The sequence below is a fragment of the Trachemys scripta genome, chromosome 4, assembly GCF_013100865.1.
Source record: "Trachemys scripta elegans isolate TJP31775 chromosome 4, CAS_Tse_1.0, whole genome shotgun sequence".
NCBI lineage: Eukaryota > Metazoa > Chordata > Testudines > Emydidae > Trachemys > Trachemys scripta.
Genome location: NC_048301.1, coordinates 12,423,594 through 12,444,205, shown reverse-complemented (window position 1 = coordinate 12,444,205; position 20,612 = coordinate 12,423,594). Strand labels below are relative to the sequence as shown.

General features: G+C 39.4%; 1 protein-coding gene across 9 annotated transcripts in view; it reads right to left on the bottom strand.

Annotated features, from left to right (window-relative positions):
* KIAA0586 (KIAA0586 ortholog) overlaps positions 1 to 20,612 on the bottom strand; it is a 110,914-nt gene that overhangs the window by 65,140 nt on the left and 25,162 nt on the right. For 7 of the 9 annotated variants that reach the window (XR_004645472.1, XM_034768459.1, XM_034768456.1 and 4 more), the window contains 9 exons: positions 19,921 to 20,041; positions 18,011 to 18,158; positions 16,264 to 16,305; positions 14,417 to 14,643; positions 11,356 to 11,428; positions 10,765 to 11,034; positions 9,922 to 10,096; positions 2,556 to 2,744; positions 1,313 to 1,500 (listed from right to left, as the gene is read on the bottom strand). Coding sequence is in view for 8 of the 9 variants with exons in the window: in XM_034768459.1 (XP_034624350.1) it covers positions 1,313 to 1,500; positions 2,556 to 2,744; positions 9,922 to 10,096; positions 10,765 to 11,034; positions 11,356 to 11,428; positions 14,417 to 14,643; positions 16,264 to 16,305; positions 18,011 to 18,158; positions 19,921 to 20,041 (1,433 nt within the window). In the remaining variant the exon portion in view is untranslated. The remainder of the gene's footprint in view (positions 1 to 1,312; positions 1,501 to 2,555; positions 2,745 to 9,921; positions 10,097 to 10,764; positions 11,035 to 11,355; positions 11,429 to 14,416; positions 14,644 to 16,263; positions 16,306 to 18,010; positions 18,159 to 19,920; positions 20,042 to 20,612) is intronic. The other 2 variants (XM_034768455.1, XM_034768457.1) reach the window with 2 other exon arrangements.

The window sequence follows — 20,612 nt, the reverse complement described above, 5'->3', positions numbered from 1 at the left end:
ACATCAACTGCTTCCCACCTATCCATAAGGCTTGTTACCCTGTCAAAGAAAGCTATTAGGTTGGTGTGACATAATTTGTTCTTGACAAATCCATGTTGACTTACTTATCACCTTATCTTCTAGGTGTTTGCAAACTGATTGCTTATTTGCTCCATTATCTTTTTGATTACTGAAGTTAAGTTGACTGGTCTCCCAGATTCATAGACTTTAAGGTCAGAAGGGACCATTATGATCATCTAGTCTGACTTCTTGCACATTGCAGGCCACAGAACCTCACCCACCCACTCCTGGAATAGACCCTTAACATCTGGCTGGGTACTAAAGTCCTCAAATCATTATTTAAAGACTTCAAGTTACAGAGAATCCACCATTTACATTAGTTTAAACTTGCAAGTGACCCGTGCCCCACGCTGCACAGGAAGTCAAAAACCCAACAGGGTCCCTGCCAATCTGACCCAGGGGAAAATTCCTTCCCAACTCCAAATATGGCATTCAGTTAGACCCTGAGCATGTGGGCAAGACCTACCAGCCAGACACCTGGGAAAGAATTCTCTGTAGTAACTCAGAGCCCTCCACATCTAGTGTCCCATCACTGGCCGCTAGAGATATTTCCTGCTAGCAGTCCTGTAGGCAGTCTTATCATACCATCCCCTCCATAAACTTATCAAGCTCAGTCTTGAAGCTAGTTAGGTATTTTTCCCCCCCCACTGGTCTGTAATTCCCAGGGTTGTCGTTATTCTCTTTTTTATAGATTGGCACGATCTTTGCCCTATTCCCGGGCTCTGGAATCTCTCCAGTCTTCCATGAGTTTTCAAAGATAATTGCTAATCGCTCAGATATAGGGTGACCAGATAGCAAGTGTGAAAAATTGTGATGGGGGTGCAGCGTAATAGGAGCCTATACAACACAAAGTCCCAAATATCGTGACTGTCCCTATAAAATTGGGGCATCTGGTCACCCTACTCAGATATCTCCTCAGTCAGCTCCTTGAGTATTCTAGGATGTATTTCATCAGGACCTGGTGACTTGAAGACATCTAACTTGTCTAAATAATTTTTTAACTTGTTCTTCACCTATTTTAGCCTCAGATCCTACCTCATTTTCGCTGGTATTCACTATGTTAGTGCTTCAATCACTACTGATCTTTTTGGTGAAAACTGAAACAAAAAAGGCATTTAGCGCTTCCACTATTTCCACATTTTCTGTTATTGTCTTTCCTGCCTTATTGAGTAATGGACCTACCCTGTCCTTGAATATGAACAATCTTTAGCGAATATTAATAAGTACAGCAGTTGTTGTGCTTGCTTCATACCTGCACAGTGAGTTTAGGAGGGTCCTTTTTTTCTGATCTCATCTCTATTACTGCTATGTTGGGTTTCTTTAGCTTAGGTTGTGGTTTTGGAGGAGCTGGAAGAACAGAGGTGGTCACTGTAACAGGGTGTGGTTTCCCTATAATGACTCCAGCAGGCTGTGGTGAGATGCCATTAATTTGCGTTTGACCTAAAGACAGTTGGTCAAGAAACATAAAAACCTTTAATTTATTGATTAAACAGAATAAAGTTAAACTTAATTTAATTCAGAACATTTTTGTGAATTTTATAAAAATCAGATTAATTTTCTTCCTCACTGGTCAAAATCTGGTGTCTTATCAGTTAAATTTAAATTTTTATGCATTTTTTCGTATTAATTTTCTTAAGCCTAGATGCCTTAGGATTTTCCCAATTGTTTTGTAGTTCAATTGACTACAGTGCCACCTAGTGTTATGAAACAACAATAACTGCAGTCACCTGTGCTACTCAAAAACTTGGGTCATCATAATGGACAGACATTTTTGTTCTTTGACCTACAGGATATGGGCTATATAAAATCAATGCCTACATTACACAGTCTCTCCCTGCCTCCTCCGATCTGGAACTAGTAGACCAGTTAGTCAAGATATGATTCAGCTTATAACATTCTTCGAGCTTTGACTGCAGCCCCTCTTTTTTGTATATTTATTATCTTTAGGTGTCAGCTTAATATTAATCTCTGTCTATACACCAACAGTACTCAGACTATATCTGCTCTCAAGAGGAGACTATCTCAGTGGTGATCAATCTGCTATAATCAACTTGGGACAATATTATTGAAACTGTTGGGCAGAAATGATCAATTTATATCTACTCTCTGTCTTGCAGACTAAATTCCAGGGCCCGGAATCATTCCCTGATGAACAATAGCTCCTCCTGTAGATCCCAGGGCAGAGTCTCAGTGACGGGAAGAGTACCAGGAAGGAGGCTGCTGCAGTGCAAAATGCCAGCAATCTCTCCTCTACCAGGATGTCCTCAAACAGGCAGGACAAGGTGTGAGTGGTGCTGGCTAGGAGTGGGCCTGGCTAGAAGAACCAGAGGATATACAGATCCCCACTGCAGCCTCTGATAGTTTAGCTTCTATGGTGTCCCATCAGAATTTAACCCTGCTCCCCAAATTATACAGAGAGATAAGAGATGCTTCTCTCAGAAACAGCTGGGATGAATCTGGCCCATATAATTCATTAGGTTTTTGGTTGTTCTTACCTAATGGAATAGCCATAGGAATCAGATGGCCTTCAAGTGGACCGGACACATCAGGCATTTCTCTGCTGGGGCTGAACAGATACTGGCTTTCTTTAAGGGGGGCAGAAAGTGGACGCTGCCTCTTAGGACTGATTATTACTTTCTGTGTGCAAGAGTTGGTTTGTGTTCTTGTTGACTTTACCTTCGTACCTGAAATGAGAATCAACTAAATTATACATCTCTCACATGCATTCACATGATGTCATATACCAGTAAAAGCTTATGTAATACAAACTGTTTGATTGCAATAACTATGTATAACTGCTTTAACAGAGAAGGTATGACCAGCCATTGTTCTAATAAATAAAAAACGTTGGAAGTGATGAATAAGTTATATTCCTCAATACTGACAGAAGAAATTCTGTAAAGCTACACCAAACTCACAACTTCCCCCACCAAAAATACCCGTTTTATGGCATCTCTCCTGCCAATGAATTTTCTTCTGTTTTTTATTTTGCACAGCACTCAAACCAAGTGATAAGAGAACTGAAACTGCTATTGAAAGACAGTAAGTTGACTTTTAAGGATTTATGAGGGAGAGAGAGAGAGAGAAAAGTAAATATAGGGTTGTACGTCAAACACCACAAGGAATAAGGGAAATTCTATATAAAACCCTATATTTAGTTAAAGAAAGCAGTTCTCCTTCCATTTAAATAACATGTAACAAAAAATCTTAAGTAGAAACTACCTCTGACATTGACTGAAAATAAATCACAACATAAAATGCCTAAGATCGATTAGAACAAGAAATAACCTGTGGATACTATACATTGCTGGCTTTATGGGGGGGGGGGGGGGGGGGGGGATAGCTCAGTGGTTTGAGCATTGGCCTGCTAAACCCAGGGTTGTAAGTTCAATCCTTGAGGGGGCCACTTAGGGATCTGGGGCAAAATCAGTACTTGGTCCTGCTAGTGAAGGCAGGGGGCTGGACTCGATGATCTTTCAAGGTCCCTTCCAGTTCTAGGAGATGGGATATCTCCATTATTATTATTATTATAATCCAATGAAATACAAACTGATGCATGCATCCAAGAAGTGGGTATTCACCCACGAAAGCTCATGCTCCTATACGTCTGTTAGTCTATAAGGTGCCACAGGACTCTCTGCTACTTTTACAGATCCAGACTAACATGGCTACCCCTTTGAAACTGATGCTGGCAGCACATGCCAAGGCCCCTAGGCCTCATTAAACACTAACAAATATATAGCTGGAACCAGTGTGGCTCATCTCTGTGTTAATACTGTTAAAATAGGTATGAGAGTTACAAAAATGTGTTTAGACTTTATGAAATGCTTTTAAATTGCTGCATGTATTAATCTCACTTATAATACCTGTATGCCATGTTATAGGGTAATATTTAATGCTTTTCTTTGATTGTAAGTCACCAGACAGCAGAGAAGCATTAACAGGTTCGGCCAATCGTGGCTCCCACTGGCCACGGTTTGCCGCTCCAGACCAATGGGGGCGGCGGGAAGCGGCGCGAGCTGAAGGATGTGCTGGCTGCTGCTTCCCGCCGCCCCCATTGGTCTGGAGCGGCGAACCGCAGCCAGTGGGACCCGCAATCGGCCAAACCTGCGGACGCAGCAGGTAAACAAACCGGCCCAGCCCACCAGGGTGCTTACCCTGGCGAGCCACGTATCAAAGGTTGCCGATCCCTGGGCTAGACGGACCATTGGTCTGCCCCAGTTTTGCCATTCTTATGTTCTCACATAGCAACACTAGCCTGACCACACTAAACAATAATCTAAAATATTACAGATATGTATACTCTTTATGATTTAAGGGAGAAATTCTGCTCTCAATTATACTAGGGTAAATCTAGAATAATTAATGAACTGAAGTTACTCCAGATTCACACCAATATTAAAAAAAATAGCACTATACAATAACAATAAACCACACATTAAATGTATTAAGAAGTGGCTAACTACAGATCTCGAAAATTAATGGTCAATGAGGAAACATCCTCAAATTGGAGAGGTTCCTAGTGGGTTCCACAAGAATAGGTAGGAGGCCCAACCCTAAAACATTTTCATTGATGATCCAGAAGAGCATATAAAATCACTGATGATAAATATTTGCAATGACACAAAGACTGGCAGAGTGGTAAACAACAATTACGACTGAGCAGACATACAGAGCAATCTGAATTTCTTGGTACATTCTCTGAACATGATTTTCAAGTGCTTTTAACTATTCCTTTCTCTTGAAAAGAAAAAAAAAATCACTCAAATTTAGCAGAAACTGGATTTTTGATGAAACATACATATAAAACATGATGCATTTAAAACTTAAGTTCTTTTTCCGTTACAATTATCCAAGCACAAAAAAATTATTCTTTAAAAAAACAAAAAACCTCCTTCACGCACTCAGATTACCCAGGAATAGATGGATTTCTCCACCCCCAACTTCCTAGGAGAAGTTCTTGCACTGATATCAAGCATTATTCATGGAAGTTTAGTTGCAAAGGAAAACTGTTGAGCAAGTTATAAATGACTGAAGAGACCATCTAAAAATGTCCATTTCAGCCTTAACTAGCAGAATCCTTGTTGCAACACTAAATTTAACACAACCGAAATATGCGATTAGTGAAGGGGAGTCACTTTAATGAAATTAGATTTTCTTGACAATCAACCATGAGGCTAACTACTTTCAATGGTTCTGTGGTCTATGTAATATGGTATGCAATCTCCAGGAGCGGGAATCATAAAGGATGTTGATAAAATGGACAGCACTCAGAGAACAGCCACAAGAATGATTAAAGTAATTAGAAAACATGCCTTATAATGTTAGACTCAAGAGTTCAATCTATTTAGCATAACAAAGAGAAAGTTAAAGGGTCACTTGATAACAGTCTACACCACTGTATAGTCTCAATCACTGTAGTATATCAGCACCTCACAAAAACATGAACAAATTATTCCCAATACCTATTGGAAAGTATTATTTCACCCATTTTACTAACAAGGAATTGAAGCACAGAAGATTTAAGCAACTTGCCCAAGGTCAACCCAAGAAGTCTGTGGCAAAGACGGGTAATAAAATTAGGTATTTTAAGTACCAGTCAAGTGCCATCCTACCTCAGGCTAAAACCTCGGTTGGAAAGCTTAGGACTAGATTAACTCTATGGAAGCTCTATTTACAGTAAATGCTCATGAAATGACACAGTATATTCCCGTCATCTTCCCTCTTTTTCCCCTAAAGAGAAAATAAACATGTCTTACTTTATTTATTATCAAGATACAGAGAGATCAATGTAACTTGCACAGAGTTCCAATTACAGGATAACTCCATTATTTTAGGATACTTTTATTACACCAGGTTGGTGGGACAGAGGGCTCAGCAGTCCCACAGTCCAGGTTGCACCCCGGGGACCCGGTCACAAGTCATTACTACTCTTTGATATCCACTAAATTGTTAATCATAATTACCATGTGACATTTAAAGCACAGTCTGACCTTTTTCCTAAACTGATCTGTTTTTGCTTAAAAAACAGTGTCAGAATTACCCATCTTCATCCAGTCAATCTCTGTTTATACAGCCTATGGCATATTGACAACACTAACTGTAGTTAATACACAAAAAGCTCTGTTACAAAACAGATATGGTTTCTATGCAACCCACCTTGACAACAAGCCACATAAGCAAATAAATGAAATGTTAAAACAACTAATCATATGTACTCTCTACTCTTCCACCCCCAGATACACACTTTATCCCTACCTCAATCATGTATGCAACAAATCACACACTCTAGCCTTTAACTGCCTCAGTACCCTAACCAACTATTTCTTCCAAATCACATCAGCCTTCCCTTTTGCACACTACCTTCACCACATTGAATATCCACACATTTACATTGAGGGCACGTCTTTACTACCTGCCGGATCGGCGGGTAGCAATCGATCTATTGGGGATCGACTTGACGCGATAAAATCGATCCCCGATAGCTCTGCCGTCGACTCCAGAAATCCACCGCAGCAAGAGGCAGAAGCGGAGTCGACGGCGGCACGGCAGCGGTCGACTCGCCGCCATCCTCACAGCCAGGTAAGTCGACCTAAAATACGCAACTTCAGCTACGCTATTCACGTAGCTGAAGTTGCGTATCTTAGGTCGACCCCCTCTCCCCGTAGTGTAGACCTAGCCGGAGAGAAGTTAATGTAATCATTTGGTAACTCACATTCTCCCTCCAGTCTCCCATAGTGTCTTGTCTTCTATACTCCTCCTTATGCTTGCTCTCCCACTTTCCTACTCTTCATATTCTTCCCCACTTCCTCTCCTATTTCTCTGGCTTCCTCCTACATTCCCCTACATGTCCGCTACACATGTCCCCATTTTTCCCCTCCTGCACACCGTATTCCCCTCCAACTCTCTTAGGTTTCCTTCTTGCTTCTCGGACTCCCCTTGTTTCTGGATTCTCCCAGTGACCCCCTCTGCCTCCTCACACCTTAAAGGCCAGCTTAGTGTCACTTTCACGGGGATTGAGTCAGGAGGATGGCCATATTTGCTAAACTTCCTCCTTTACAGACTATACAAAAACAGAGATCTCCAATAGCTTCAGTTGTATTAAGAACAATGGGAGATAGCAACCATTTTGATAGAAGGCAATTCTTTATGAGTTTCTTTGAGGGAGAACAGTCCCCAGGTTTTGCTAAAGGAAAACTTTAAGTTATGAAGAATAATGATAAAAGTTAATCCTACCCATAATCCTAAAAGTTAGTCCTCGTACCAGATCAGATCAGGATTCATCTCTCTGAAAGTTTTTGTGAAATGAGAATGTTTTTTAAAAGTAACCAGCTGATTTAAAAAGTTTGACTGCCACAGACAAATTTCAGCAACAACTTCAAACATTTTAATGTAGAAATGAAAAGATATCAAACACAAACCACATAGACATTTCAAAGGGCATAAGAATTAACACTATGTGAGAGATCAAACGAGATCCAACTAGCTAGAGACATAAAGGGTAACAACAAAACATTCTACAAATAAGTTAGAAGCTAGAGGAAGACTAAGGACAAGGTAGGCCCGTTACTCAACGGGGAAGGGGGGAATAACAGAAAATGTGGAAATGGCAGAGGTGCTTAATGATTTCTTTGTTTCGGTTTTCACCAAGAAGGTTGGTGGTGATTGGTTGACTAATGTAGTGAATGTCAATGAAAATGAGGTAAGATCAGAAAAGGCTAAAATAGGGAAAAAACAAGTTAAAAATTACTTGGACAAATTAGATGTCTTCAAGTCATCAGGGCCTGATGATATGCATCCTAGAATATTCCAGGAGCTAACTGAGGCGATATCTGAGCCATTAGCGATTATCTTTGAAAAGTCATGGAAGATGGGAGAGATTCCAGAAGACTGGAAAAGGGCAAATATAGTGCCAATCTATAAAAAGGGAAATAAGAACAACCCGGGGAATTACAGACCAATCAGCTTAACTTCTGTACCAGAAAGATAATGCAGCAAGTAATTAAGCAATCAATTTGCAAACATCTAGAAGATAATAAGGTGATAAGTAAGAGTCAGTATGGATTTGTCAAAAACAAATCGTATCAAACCAACCTGACAGCTTTCTTTGACAGGTTAGCAAGTCTTGTGGATAGAGGTAGATGTGGTATATCTTGACTTTAGTAAAGCTTTGGATACTGTCTCGCATGACCATCTCGTAAACAAACATCTCATAAATGCAATCTAGATGGAGCTACTATAAGGTGAGTAAAAAACTGGTTGGAAAACCATCCCCAGAGAGTAGTTATCAGTGGTTCACAGTCATGCTGGAAGGGCATAACGAGTGGGGTCCACAGGGATCAGTTCCAAGTCCGGTTCTGTTCAATATCTTCATCAATGATTTAGATAATGGCATACAGAGTACACCTAAGTTTGGGGACGATACCAAGCTCAGAGGGGATGCAAGTGCTTTGGGGGATAGAATTAAAATTCAAAATGATCTGGACAAACTGGAGAAATGGTCTGAAGTAAATAGGATGAAATTCAATAAGGACAAATGCAAAGTACTCCATTTAGGAAGGAACAATCAGTTGCACACATACAAAATGGGAAATGACTGCCTAGGAAGGATTACTGCGGAAAGGGACGTGGGGGTCATAGTGGACCACAAGCTAAATAACTCAACAGTGCAACACTGTTGCAGAAAAAAGCAAACATCATTCTGGGATGTATTAGCAGAAGTGTTGTAAGCAAGACACGAGAAGTAATTCTTCTGCTCTACTCCGCACTGATTAGGTCTCATCTGGAGTATTGTGTCCACACTTCAGGAAGGATGTGGACAAATTGGAGAGTCCAGAGAAGAGTGACAAAAATGATTAAAGGTTTAGAAAACACGACCTATGAGTGAAGATTGAAAAAAATTGGGTTTGTTTAGTCTGGAAAAGAGAAGACTGAGAGGGGACATGACAATAGTTTTCAAGTACGTAAAAGGTTGTTACAAGGAGGAGGAAGACAAACTGTTTTTCTTAACCTTGAGGATAGGATAAGAAGCAATGGGCTTAAATTGCAGCAAGGGAGGTTTAGATTGGACATTAGGAAAAACTTCCTATCTGTCAGGGTGGTTAAGCATTGGAATAAACTGCCTAGGGAGGCTGTGGAGTCACCATCATTGGAGATTTTTAAGAGCAGGTTAGACAAACACCTGTCAGGGATGGTCTAGATAATACTTAGTCCTGCCAAGAGTGCAGGGGACTGGACTAGATGACCTCTTGAGGTCCTTTCTAGTTCTATGATTCCACACTTAAAGGCCACCTACATGTATAGAAAAACATATTTGCTACACTGTAAACCCCATTTTAAATGCAACTCTAACTATGGAGATATGACAAGTGTAATAATTCAACTACATATTTCTTAAAACACAGTAAAAGCGTATATTGAATTGATCATGGATTGCTAATCTCTCATAAAAAATGACAGTTTTGAAAGAGACGGGATCTAAAGTTTGATACAGTAACAAAAAAAATACCTTCAGAGCGTTACGTGCATATTAAGAAGAGAGACTATAAGCAGAAGCCTGAAGACAAATTTCCATTATAAGTATGAATATCATAGCCATGCCCATAATAATATAACTTGTTGATTTTACAACATGTACCGGGGATGCATTTCAGAAAGGTTCTCTCTCAAATAACGAGAGGAAAAAGAGAACGGTTATCACAACCCATTAAAGCTTAACTTGAAGAGCGTGCCCGCTGTAAACAAGCAACTGAATCTGCTGTAAGGAATTTGAAAAGAAAAACCTGAAAGAAAGCACTAATGGGAAGTGACGATAGACACACCTGTTTATAATTTAAACATTTATGTCAAAGGATTACTTACCCCTAACACACTCTATAACTTTTGGTCTTTGAGGTTTGGATTTGGGAGAAGGAGAGTTGAACCTGAGATATGGCGCTTTTTTAAGCGTGCTGCGGTGGCCCTGGTAAATTGGTTTCCCATATACCTGGGACAGATACTCTTCATTCTGAACCACAGCGCTTGCTTTCAGAGGTCCCTGCACAAAACAAAAGCCATTTCTAAATTCTCCATATGTGACGAACTAAATGTGTAATTATTGCTACACATTGTTTCCAGCAGTTTTACATTTTGTGATGTATTATGGACAAATAAGATACAGAAATGAAACAGTTAGATAAACTGTAAATCTTGGCATTTGTTTTACTTCCTATGTAATTTGATAAATTAGTTGTCATTATGCATAACAACTGTTGCATAAATCAGTATCAAGTATACAATCAACGTTACCTTTTTATACCCTGTTACATATTATTTATTAAGCGCCAATAAACGCTGTACTCTACAAGCATAAAAATAAAGTCAGTCCTCACAATGGAAACCCAAAGGAAGGAGCCATTTTATTTTCAATTTGCATTTATGGTAATATTAATTATATATGAAGTAATGCACACTCAAACAACCCTTTAAACAAACCCTACAAATCCTGTGCCTTATAGCATAACTGTCCAGAATTAAATGTTCAGTATTACAGATACTATCCAACTAGCACTGTATGTAGAGAAATATTTGCCTTACATGTGAACATTTTAATTACTGTCAATCATAAAGCAGGACACTGACCGTTCCAATTCAGTTCTCTCCTGGAAACTGAAGTAGGGCAGTCATTACCAGAAGGAACTACAAATAATAAACAAAACCCTTTACCTCTGCCCTTCCTTCTTTCTTCAGCAAAGTTTCAGAAACTGAGTAACTTCTCAAGCTCTGTCTTCTAAAGTTATCCTCTGACTGCTTCTGAGAAGGCTTAGCAGCAGATAAATACTTCTTTGTTAAGGATCCTTGGGTTTTTTGAGTTTTTGCTTTAATTTCTTTGTTGGTCTTCATATCCCTGGTATTCTGTGTTCTCTTTATCCATGGAGTCTTCGGATCTTTTTGATTATATTGTGTTTGTTCATAATCATTTTTTGCCATTTCTGCCTAAAGATCAAATGAAAACATAGTCAAACGAGATTTTATGTTCAAGTCTATCAGGAAAGGCTGGGGGCAGCTTTAAAGTTCTGACAAATAGTTTGTTCTTCATGTTAAACAGTAACTGTGATGTAGTGATTTTCATTAAACTGAACAAGTTTTAAAATAGGTGTGGATATTTTGTTGTTGAGCTACTAATTGGCCTAATAGTCTCCTGATGTTTTCATATTGAGAGTGAACAATATTTCTTAAAAGTCTACATTTTAAAAAACCCCAAAAGTGTCTTACAATGCGAGAAACTTTAACTCGAACATTTTCTTCCAGCCATACCTGAATTTCCACACTGATTGCTTTAATCCACTCATCTACCGTCTTCCTGATACGAATCTCCTCCAATAAATGTCTGAAACACAAAGAAGAAAGAGCTACGTTAGGTCAGTGTTTCTCAAACTGTGATGAGTTAGTTCCTGAGAATGTAGTGACTTGTTCTGAGAGAGGCTTTAAAAAGCACAGGGTAAATAAGACTATTAACTTACCTACAATTCTTGATCTCTGAAGGTATTGGATGTATTCATACTACTTTCCCACGCCTGCACCTGTGCTTCTAGTACATAGTTGTTGGAAGCGCCCATATTTCTATGCCCTAGCACCATTAATCTGCCTCACAAGTAGGTGCCATGCACTTACTCTCATGAGATGCTATAGCAGTCCCTATTGCCTCATATGTTCCTTTTTTGAACAAAAGGTGAAAAGCAAGAGAGAATGAAAAACATATTCCCAATTTGGTTGGGGAGAGTGAGCAGATGAGTCTTTTTCTCCAAAAAGGAATTATTATAGATTTCCATTCCCAGAAAATCTTTACAAGAGGGAGACTAGTTTCATTCAAGACATCAAAGAGATGAGAGTCCAATTACCACCAAAATATATTTTGCATATATAATTTTATGTAAGCAACTGATAAAATATCTAGAACAGAAACTATAGAGACATCCTCAAAAAACAAAGGTATGAGAAAGATTGGGTGCTCACAACATGGAAACAGGTTCTGTAATGGTCAAAAATCAGATTCATGTCACGAGACAGAGAGCAAGCAATAGTGCATTGAGAAAGCATGCAGAGTATTTTCTGTGGCAGCTTTGCTAATCTGAACAGAAAATAAATATACCTGGGTTGTTATACTGGTGCATGTCATTGTACTATCTGCAGAGAGGCTGGCTACAGTTTTAGACATATTGACTGAATGAGCCCCAACAGGACCCTGAAATTGTGAGCCTGCTACAAGGAGTAGCAATAAAAAAAGCAATCAGACAAACGTTTAAACCATGGCTGTTCTGGAGACAATCTGACTTTCTTTACTAGTATCATATGAAACATGAAGTTAAGGCCAGTTTTTAATAATCAAAATGTCATCCTGTACCAAGTCAAATGCCTTACAGATTTCTAAGGACATTACATCAACGCTATTATCTTTATCAACCAAACTTGTAATCTATTCAAAAATATATATCAAGTTAGTTTGACAGGATCTACTTTCCATAAACCCATGTTGATTGTCATTAATTTTATCATCCTCCTTTAATTCTTTATTAATCATGTCCTGTATCAGACACTATTATCATCTTGCCTAGCGTTAACCTCAGAAGGTTATAAGCCTATAATTAAAAGAGTCATCCTTCTTAGCCTTTTAAAATATCACCACTACATTAGCTTTCTTCCAGTCTCCTGGAACTTCCCCAGTGATCCAAGACATGCAGAAAATCAACATTAGCAGTCCAGTGAGCTCCTCAGCCAGCTCCTTTAAAACTCTTGGATGCAAGTTATCTGGATTTGCTGATTTTAAAATGTCTAACTTCAGTAGCTGCTGTTTAACATCCTTTCAGGATACTAGCAGAATACAAAGAGTGTTGCCATCAATCATCTGTTTTTCCCAAATACAGAAAAAATATTTATTGAACATGTGACATTCTATACCTTGGGGGAGTGTCCTGTAACCCCCATATTCCTCATTTGTATATAATTGTGATATTGTATATAAAGCAGGCCATGTGAGGTATCAGGGGAAAGGTTATGATCTGCTGAAAGTCACTGTTCTATCTAAACATGTATATAATTAATGCATATGAAGTTATGAGAATTGTGTTGCATGGCTGTCACTAAAATATGCTGAGAGTTTGGAAAGCACCCAGATATTAGCTCTCCAGAGACAATGCCAAGGAAAGTAACCAACACCCGGGCGGGTGTCAAACAACCATTAAACAGCCATTGTCCAGCAAGGGAACTACAATTCAATGACTCACCTGCATAGGGTCACACCAGAGGAATTGCTCAACCTTGCCTGGGGACTCAGCAACGCCCACCAGACATGCCTGGACTTCTGTTCTCCAGGCACATGGACTGAGGATATAAAACAGAACACAGGGGCCCCATGCTTGGCCTTTTTCCTTCCCCCACCTATGCTGCAAGCAACAAGGACACTCTGAAGACTCCAACAGAGGGGACTGGCCCAGGTTTCAAGGCAAAAATTGCTTAATCTAGATGTTGCCCAATCTAATAGGGTTGAGAGTTTTGACTGTATGTTTATATTTAATTTTATTTTGGTAACCACTCTGACTTTTTGCCTATCACTTATAATCACTTAAAATCTATCTTTTGTAGCCAGTAATTTTGTTTTACTGTTTATCTCTACCAGTGAGTTTGCCTGAGTGGTAAATCTGCTCAGGTTTGCAAAGGCCAGTGTATATCCACTTGCCATTGATGAAGTGGTGAACCAATTAATATATTTGATGAGCAGTGCAAGATGGTATATTCCTGAGGTACAGCGCTGGGAGGTGGGGGGATTTGGCTGGTACCTTTCTCTGTGTGATTCACGAGTGCTCTGGGTGTGGGGCAATCTAGCTGGGTGTGGGGCTCCACATGCTGTTATGCTGAGTGATAACAGGGCCTGGAGCGGTTTGTTGCTTATCACTAGCAAAGCATTGTGAGAGACAGCCCAGGCTGGAGAGTTAAGGGGGCACAGCGGTCCCACAGTACGAGGCTGCACCCCGGGGATCCCGTCACAAAACACTTCTATCTTTTTTGTATTATTATTCCTAATTCTAGCATTTCCATTTAGTTGTGGACTAATGCCATTGCTGGCATTTTTTCCCTCCTTGTACATTTAACCTCCTTATTTTCCTCAACTCTGCTGGCCACAGATGTTGCCATATGTCTCTTTGCCTCCCTTATCAATTTTCTACAATCCTAGCTTCTGATTTATATTCATTACTATCAACTTCTCCTTTTTCGATATAGCTGCCTTCACTTCTGCTCTACACCAGTTCAATATTTTTTAACTAGTACTATGAGTAGAGTAGAGTGGGTAGCAGCATGGAAGATTAAATGAAATTCCCACCTGTTTGTAGTCAAAGCATTAATAAAGGTATACATGGCATCTCCATCTTTTGCACGAATAATGGCTTCCAAATTTTCTTCAAGGACTTTTTTATTGTTTTGTACGCCTCTTAAAATCCTTTCAGCATCCTTCAACACGGATTTTGGTGATTTAACTGTCTGAAGAATAGATGGCTTGGAGACCTGAGGACATTCAGCAAGACTAGGTGCAACAACAGGGTTTGTCGGCTAAAATTTAAGAAAAACAATTATTATTTTAACATACTAAATCATTTTTCTAAACAGAGTACATTAATCTGATCTACTGTTGATCTATCATTAATTCTAAGGCCCAATCTAATAAGGTGGAGAGCAACTGCCATTGACTTTAAACCTAAACTAAAGAGAGATCAGTGTCTTGCAAAGTTAGGGCCAATAGTTAACCAAATGGAAGGCGATCTGAAATTTGTCAAACATTAAAATATAATATACCATGTTTGAGGCACAATGCTGATAAAATATGAAAGCAATATAGCATGTGAAAAAGATGAAACCATTAAATGTAAGGAGTAGAAATCACATGTTAATTTCTCTGTACAATGGCATTAAAGCATAATTTATTCTAAAAGAATAAGAATTAAATTCTGCTCCCTGATAAAGGCACATAACTCCCACTGAAATCAATCTGCTAATAAGGAACACCAGGTAACATAGCACTACGTGACTCAGTAGCACCATATGCCACTGAAGTTTACTTCTTTATAAGAAATACTGAAAAAATCTATTAAAAGCCATTTAGTTTGCAAAACATTTCACCAAGTTGAAAACAAAATTAGTAATTAAACCACTAAGTATGAACATAAAGGACACCAATGCACAAGAACACAGAGATTAGAACAATGATTGGGCCTCATACTCTTGTGTGGAAGTACACAAAAGATGACATCTGATCTCCAATAAAAGAAGTGGGGAAGAGATGCAGGAAGATAGGAGTGCTCTTCTGGACATGCTAATGACCAGCTAAAGTGACCCCGAGCCACTTTTTAGGCCATGTCTACATTAGAAACTTATGTTGACTCAAGTTATGTCAGCATCAGTTGTGGCAGTTAGTACATCACTTGTGCACCTGCATACTTGGCTCCTTGTGTCAGTGGTGCACATACTACTCCTGGGAGAATTCTGTGCCCAAAAAAAAAAAAAAAAATTCTGCACACAATATTTGAAAATTCTGCAAATTTTATTTTTCAAAATAACACAATATAATCATGCCAGTTTCAATTATTTTGGTAATTTATTTCAAAGAATCTGTCAGCATGTATGTCTGTAACAAAACAGACCAAAAAAAAAAAAAAGATTCTGGTAATTTTTTTTTTGACAAAGAGATTCCTTACTAGGCATATTAATACAGAACGTTGTGTAATTCATTTAAATTACAATACAGAACTGTATTTCCTGCATTTCGCCGCCGAAAACCGCCTGCCTGCCACCCTCACAAATTATCTATCACCTTCATGTACATTTGAATTTAAGAACAAAAGCCAAGGTTAAAATATGTGCTCAATAAAACATCTAAAATTAGTGATAAAGGTGCAACATCAAGAATTTAGCTGTGGTGTATTTATATACACACACACAGAGCACAAAACAGTTATCACATTAGCAGTCCACCTGATATAGAGTTAGGGGGGCAGCATTTATAGTCTGCTTTCCCAAGTATATTTCACTAAAACAGAATATCAAATGTCACAGAACTACTCAAACCCTACTCTGGGCTATTTGCTCAGAATGTAACAGACAACTTTTGAAAAAGATTAAGATAAAGGAAGCAACAAAGTTTCTATAAATTAAATTTAAAAAATCCCACTATACCTTAACAAAATCATTCATGTCTGATCTCCATGCTTTTGCTTCCTGGGCAGGGGGGGAAAAAAGACAGAAAAAGGTTCTTTGAAACTTCACCAATAAGTATCTATCAGAATTAAATTCAGTATTTAGAAGTTAGGTGAATAAAAAGTCTAGGTAAAATATCTTGTATGATGTCTCAGCATGCTTCTCTCGGACAAGAGGAGCACCCTCAAGCACAACTCCATTTCCTTCATCTCACCTACCTGTCTATGGTACTTATGTGGCCCCCATTACCAGAGTATCTGAGCACCTGACAATATTTAATGTCTTTATCCTCACAACACCCCCATTAGGTAGAGAAGAGCTATTTATTCCCATTTTACAGATGGGGAACTAAGGCACAGAGAGGCAAGGTGACTTTCCCAAGGACAGCCAGTCTGTGGCAAAGCAGAGGATTGAACCTGGGTCTCCCAAGTCTTAGGGTTGTGCCCTAATTACTGGGCCATGCTTCCTTGTCTCAGACTTTTTATTTGTCTACATTTTCTAAGCTGGAATTATGTTTGAGCCCAAACTCTTCTTTTCCTCTTACATCTTCTGTGTCTGCAACCTACCACTGGCTTCTCAACACTGCCTATGTACCCACCCTCCGCCCCCTCTACCTCAACTCCACCTCTGCTAAAATTCTCATCTGTCTTCCCAGCTGACTTTTCTTCCTAAACTGTTAAGCTGATTTGCTACAAACACTACACAGGGAAGCCTGAAGGGTATCTGTGTTTGTCTTTGCTTATACCACTAATTAAACAGAGGAGATTCTTTCACCCCTTGCCCTTGTTTAACCTGCCATCCCTTTCTCCTTTTCTGTCCTTTTAAGGCAAGTGCTCCAATATTTCCAAAGTACTGCCAGAGGAGAGCTAGTCTACTCTATTCCACAGATAATGCTGTCACTGTTAGGTCAGACCTTCTGATACTGATGTAGCTCCAAAGTAGAACCACTATAGATATAGCGCTAGATATTTTTTCATTTAAGACATCTTAGCTCTATAGTACCACATTGTTCTAAATTGTTTCATCTAGGTTTCATAAATAAAATATTAAATACACATAAATAGCTAAAGCTTCTTAATTTTTAAAAGTCAGCGACTAATCTTCACTGCTGCCAGCAGAGACCCACTTCAGCAAAAGGGACTAGCTCAGCAGAAGAACAAACATGCAAGTAACGGTGCCCCAGTGCACTTTGGACATTGGGCTATTTTATCATAAGGAACTGCTGACAAGGTAGGAAAAGGACTGGTTTAAATCGTTCCCCCCCCCCCATTTAATAAATGCAATAAGCCAAAGACTTTTCTCTCTGAAACGTGAATGGCTCAATCAGGTCTGCAGTTAGAATACTGGGGGAGAGAAGAGAGGACGGCAGAAAGCAGCATTTAAAAAATCAAAACATTTTAAAAACTTCGAAGAAAAAGAAGTTCTTTACCAATACTATTACTGTATAGACTGGATTTTTAAAGTTACTGCTTTGGTAAAGTAACATAGTGGCTTTATAATCCAGATACAAATGTATGTTTATTGGGAGATAATTATATCCCAGACCCAGAACCCTTTTCAGACAAGCAGATTACAACTTTCAGCCAAGTCATTTTGTAAACATAATTCTGTTTGGAGGAAGCAAAGGCAATCTTTGTTGGTACCAGATATCATTATTCTGCTTACATTTGCTTATTTTTCTTATTGAAATGGTTAGTCATTCCAACAATATGGTCACCCACTTTACCTGTAGCATGCCATGCATTTCTCTTTTCAGCTGGCCAAGATCTTGAAGCACATCTTCCGCTTTCTTCACTGTTTTATTAATTGAATTGTAATCTTGGAGGGGGCCTTCAAAGGCAGGGATTGAGTCAGTTCGCAGGGCAGGAGGCCTGCTGAGAAGATTACATATTACTAAAATCTCACAGCTTCTTGACTGACTTTAGAAACAACTAGCTTCTAATTTGAGAATTTTAACATGGATTTGAACTTTGCACAAGTATCAAACCTTTACACAGAAAGGAAATTGCTTCTTCTCACAGAGGCCTCGGCCAATTATATTGCTTCCTTTGTTTAATAGTTACAGTATTTACACTATTAGGAACGAGATAGAAAAATAACAGTGATTAATTTCCAAAGTGAAAAGTTTCTCAATTTTCCAATGTTACTTCAATTATTTCAATCTGAATTTAAGGTATAATTTCCACTGTTAATTAAATGAGAATATGGTGCAAAGTGCTTTCCTCTGCCCCCCAGATTACATGTTCAAGCCATCAGTGTAATATATAAAAATGTAGTGAAATCGTGACAACAAAAGCGTAACCTGGAAGAGGGTTCTTCAGACAGGAAGGATAACATTTCCTGACCTGTTCTGAGGCTTAGAAACTGACTGCACTAATAGTTACATTCTCCTTCTAGATGCAGTTTTAAAGAATATCCATACATTATTTTTAAGACAGTATATGAACCAGATAGCAGTTTCTGATAAAACACCTTAATGCAAAGTGGCCAAAAGCTACCCTAACTGGAAAATGGAGAATTCCATTGGCATGGGGAACCCCCTATTGGAACACTGCCAATGTAACTGGCTCTAAGCCACTACATTCCAGCCCTCTACAACCCAGAGAATATACCCAGAAGAAGGGAGATCACGCACAGTGCTGTTGTGCTCCAGTGAGCCCTTTCAGCCCTTGGGAGACTGTTTACCAGCCATCATTACTTACAGTTGTCCTAAGGTTTCTTATGCTGTTGTAAAAACAAGCCCTTAGCAGCCCTGGAGATCATGGAAGCACAATGGTAGTATAAAGCCACCTTTGCTTCCCCTTTTTGGGTCCTGCACCAAGCACATCTTGGTCAGACCCAAGGCCCAGACCCAATCTCTCTAATGCAGTGGTTCTCAATCCGTGGCCCAATCAGCACATAGTCGTGGCCCATGTGACATCCTCAGAGCCATACAGGTAGAAGTGGCCCACTTAACACAAAGAGCTGCATATGCAGCCCACAATGGTAAATAGGTTGAGAACCACTGCTCTAGTGCATCTCCTACCTATAACAGTGGTTCTCAACCTTTCCAGACTACTGTACCCTTTTCAGGAGTGTGATTTGTCGTGTACCCCAAGTTTCACCTCACTGAAAAACTACTTGCTTACAAAATCAGACATAAAAATACAAGTGTCACAGCACATTATGACTGAAAAATTGCTGACTCTCTCATTTTTACCATATAATTATAAAATAAAATCGATATAGATTATAAATATTGTATTTACATTTCAGTGTGATACTTCAGCTTGTTTTTCACTTATGAGCCTTGTATGAAGATGAAGCCCCACCATCTAGGGCTGAAGCCGAAGGGCCGTCACCTGGGACTGAAGCACGTAACTTAGCTTCACAGGGCCCCTGCTGGTGTGAGGCCCTGGGCAATTGCCTTGCTCGCCACCCCCAATGCTGGCCCTGTGCTTGCAACCCCCTACACCTGTCCTGCAACCCCCAGGTTGAGAATCATTTGTCTAGATGAGTTGAGTATCCCCTGGAAGACCTCGGAATAACCCCAGGGGTACACGTACCCCTGGTTGAGAACCACTGTCTAGCACATACCTACATCATATTAAAAATAAAAAGTCTGTATGAACTTCTGATTCAGTCACATTTACTTACCACTCTCTCTCGGAATGCCAGGCCATTTTGGTGGTGTTTAATGACGACTTCTCAGAAGACTCAGTTTGTCTCAATGGAGTTTCTTGAGAATTCAGAATCTGCTCCAGAAGTCTCCCTCCACCTACAATAGGAAAAACATAAACAACATTATTAGTAAACATATTTAATACATTTAAGTGGCTTATTTTCATTTCAAGAAATAAATATTTCATTCATTTAAAAAAATAACCACTATAAAATATTTAACTAGATTTATGAGAATATTGCAATGGAAACTATTTATCAATTTGGTTTTAAAAAAATCATAGAATTCTAGAAATATAGCGCTGGAAGGAACCTCAAGAGGTTATCTAGTCCAGACCCAACCTCCCCCACCCCCCATGATGAGGCAGAGCCAAGTATACCTAGACCATCCCTGACAGGTGTTTGCCCAAACTGTTTTTCAAAACCTCCAATTATAAGAATTCTACAACATTCTGTGGTAACCTATTCTAGTACACCTCTACCCCGATATAACGCGACCCGATATAACACGAATTCGGCTATAATGCGGTAAAGCAGCGCTCCGGAGGGGGCGGGGCTGCGTGCTCCAGCGGATCAAAGCAAGTTTGATATAACGCGATTTCACCTATAACGTGGTAAGATTTTTTGGCTCCCGAGGACAGCGTTATATCAGGGTAGAGGTGTACTTA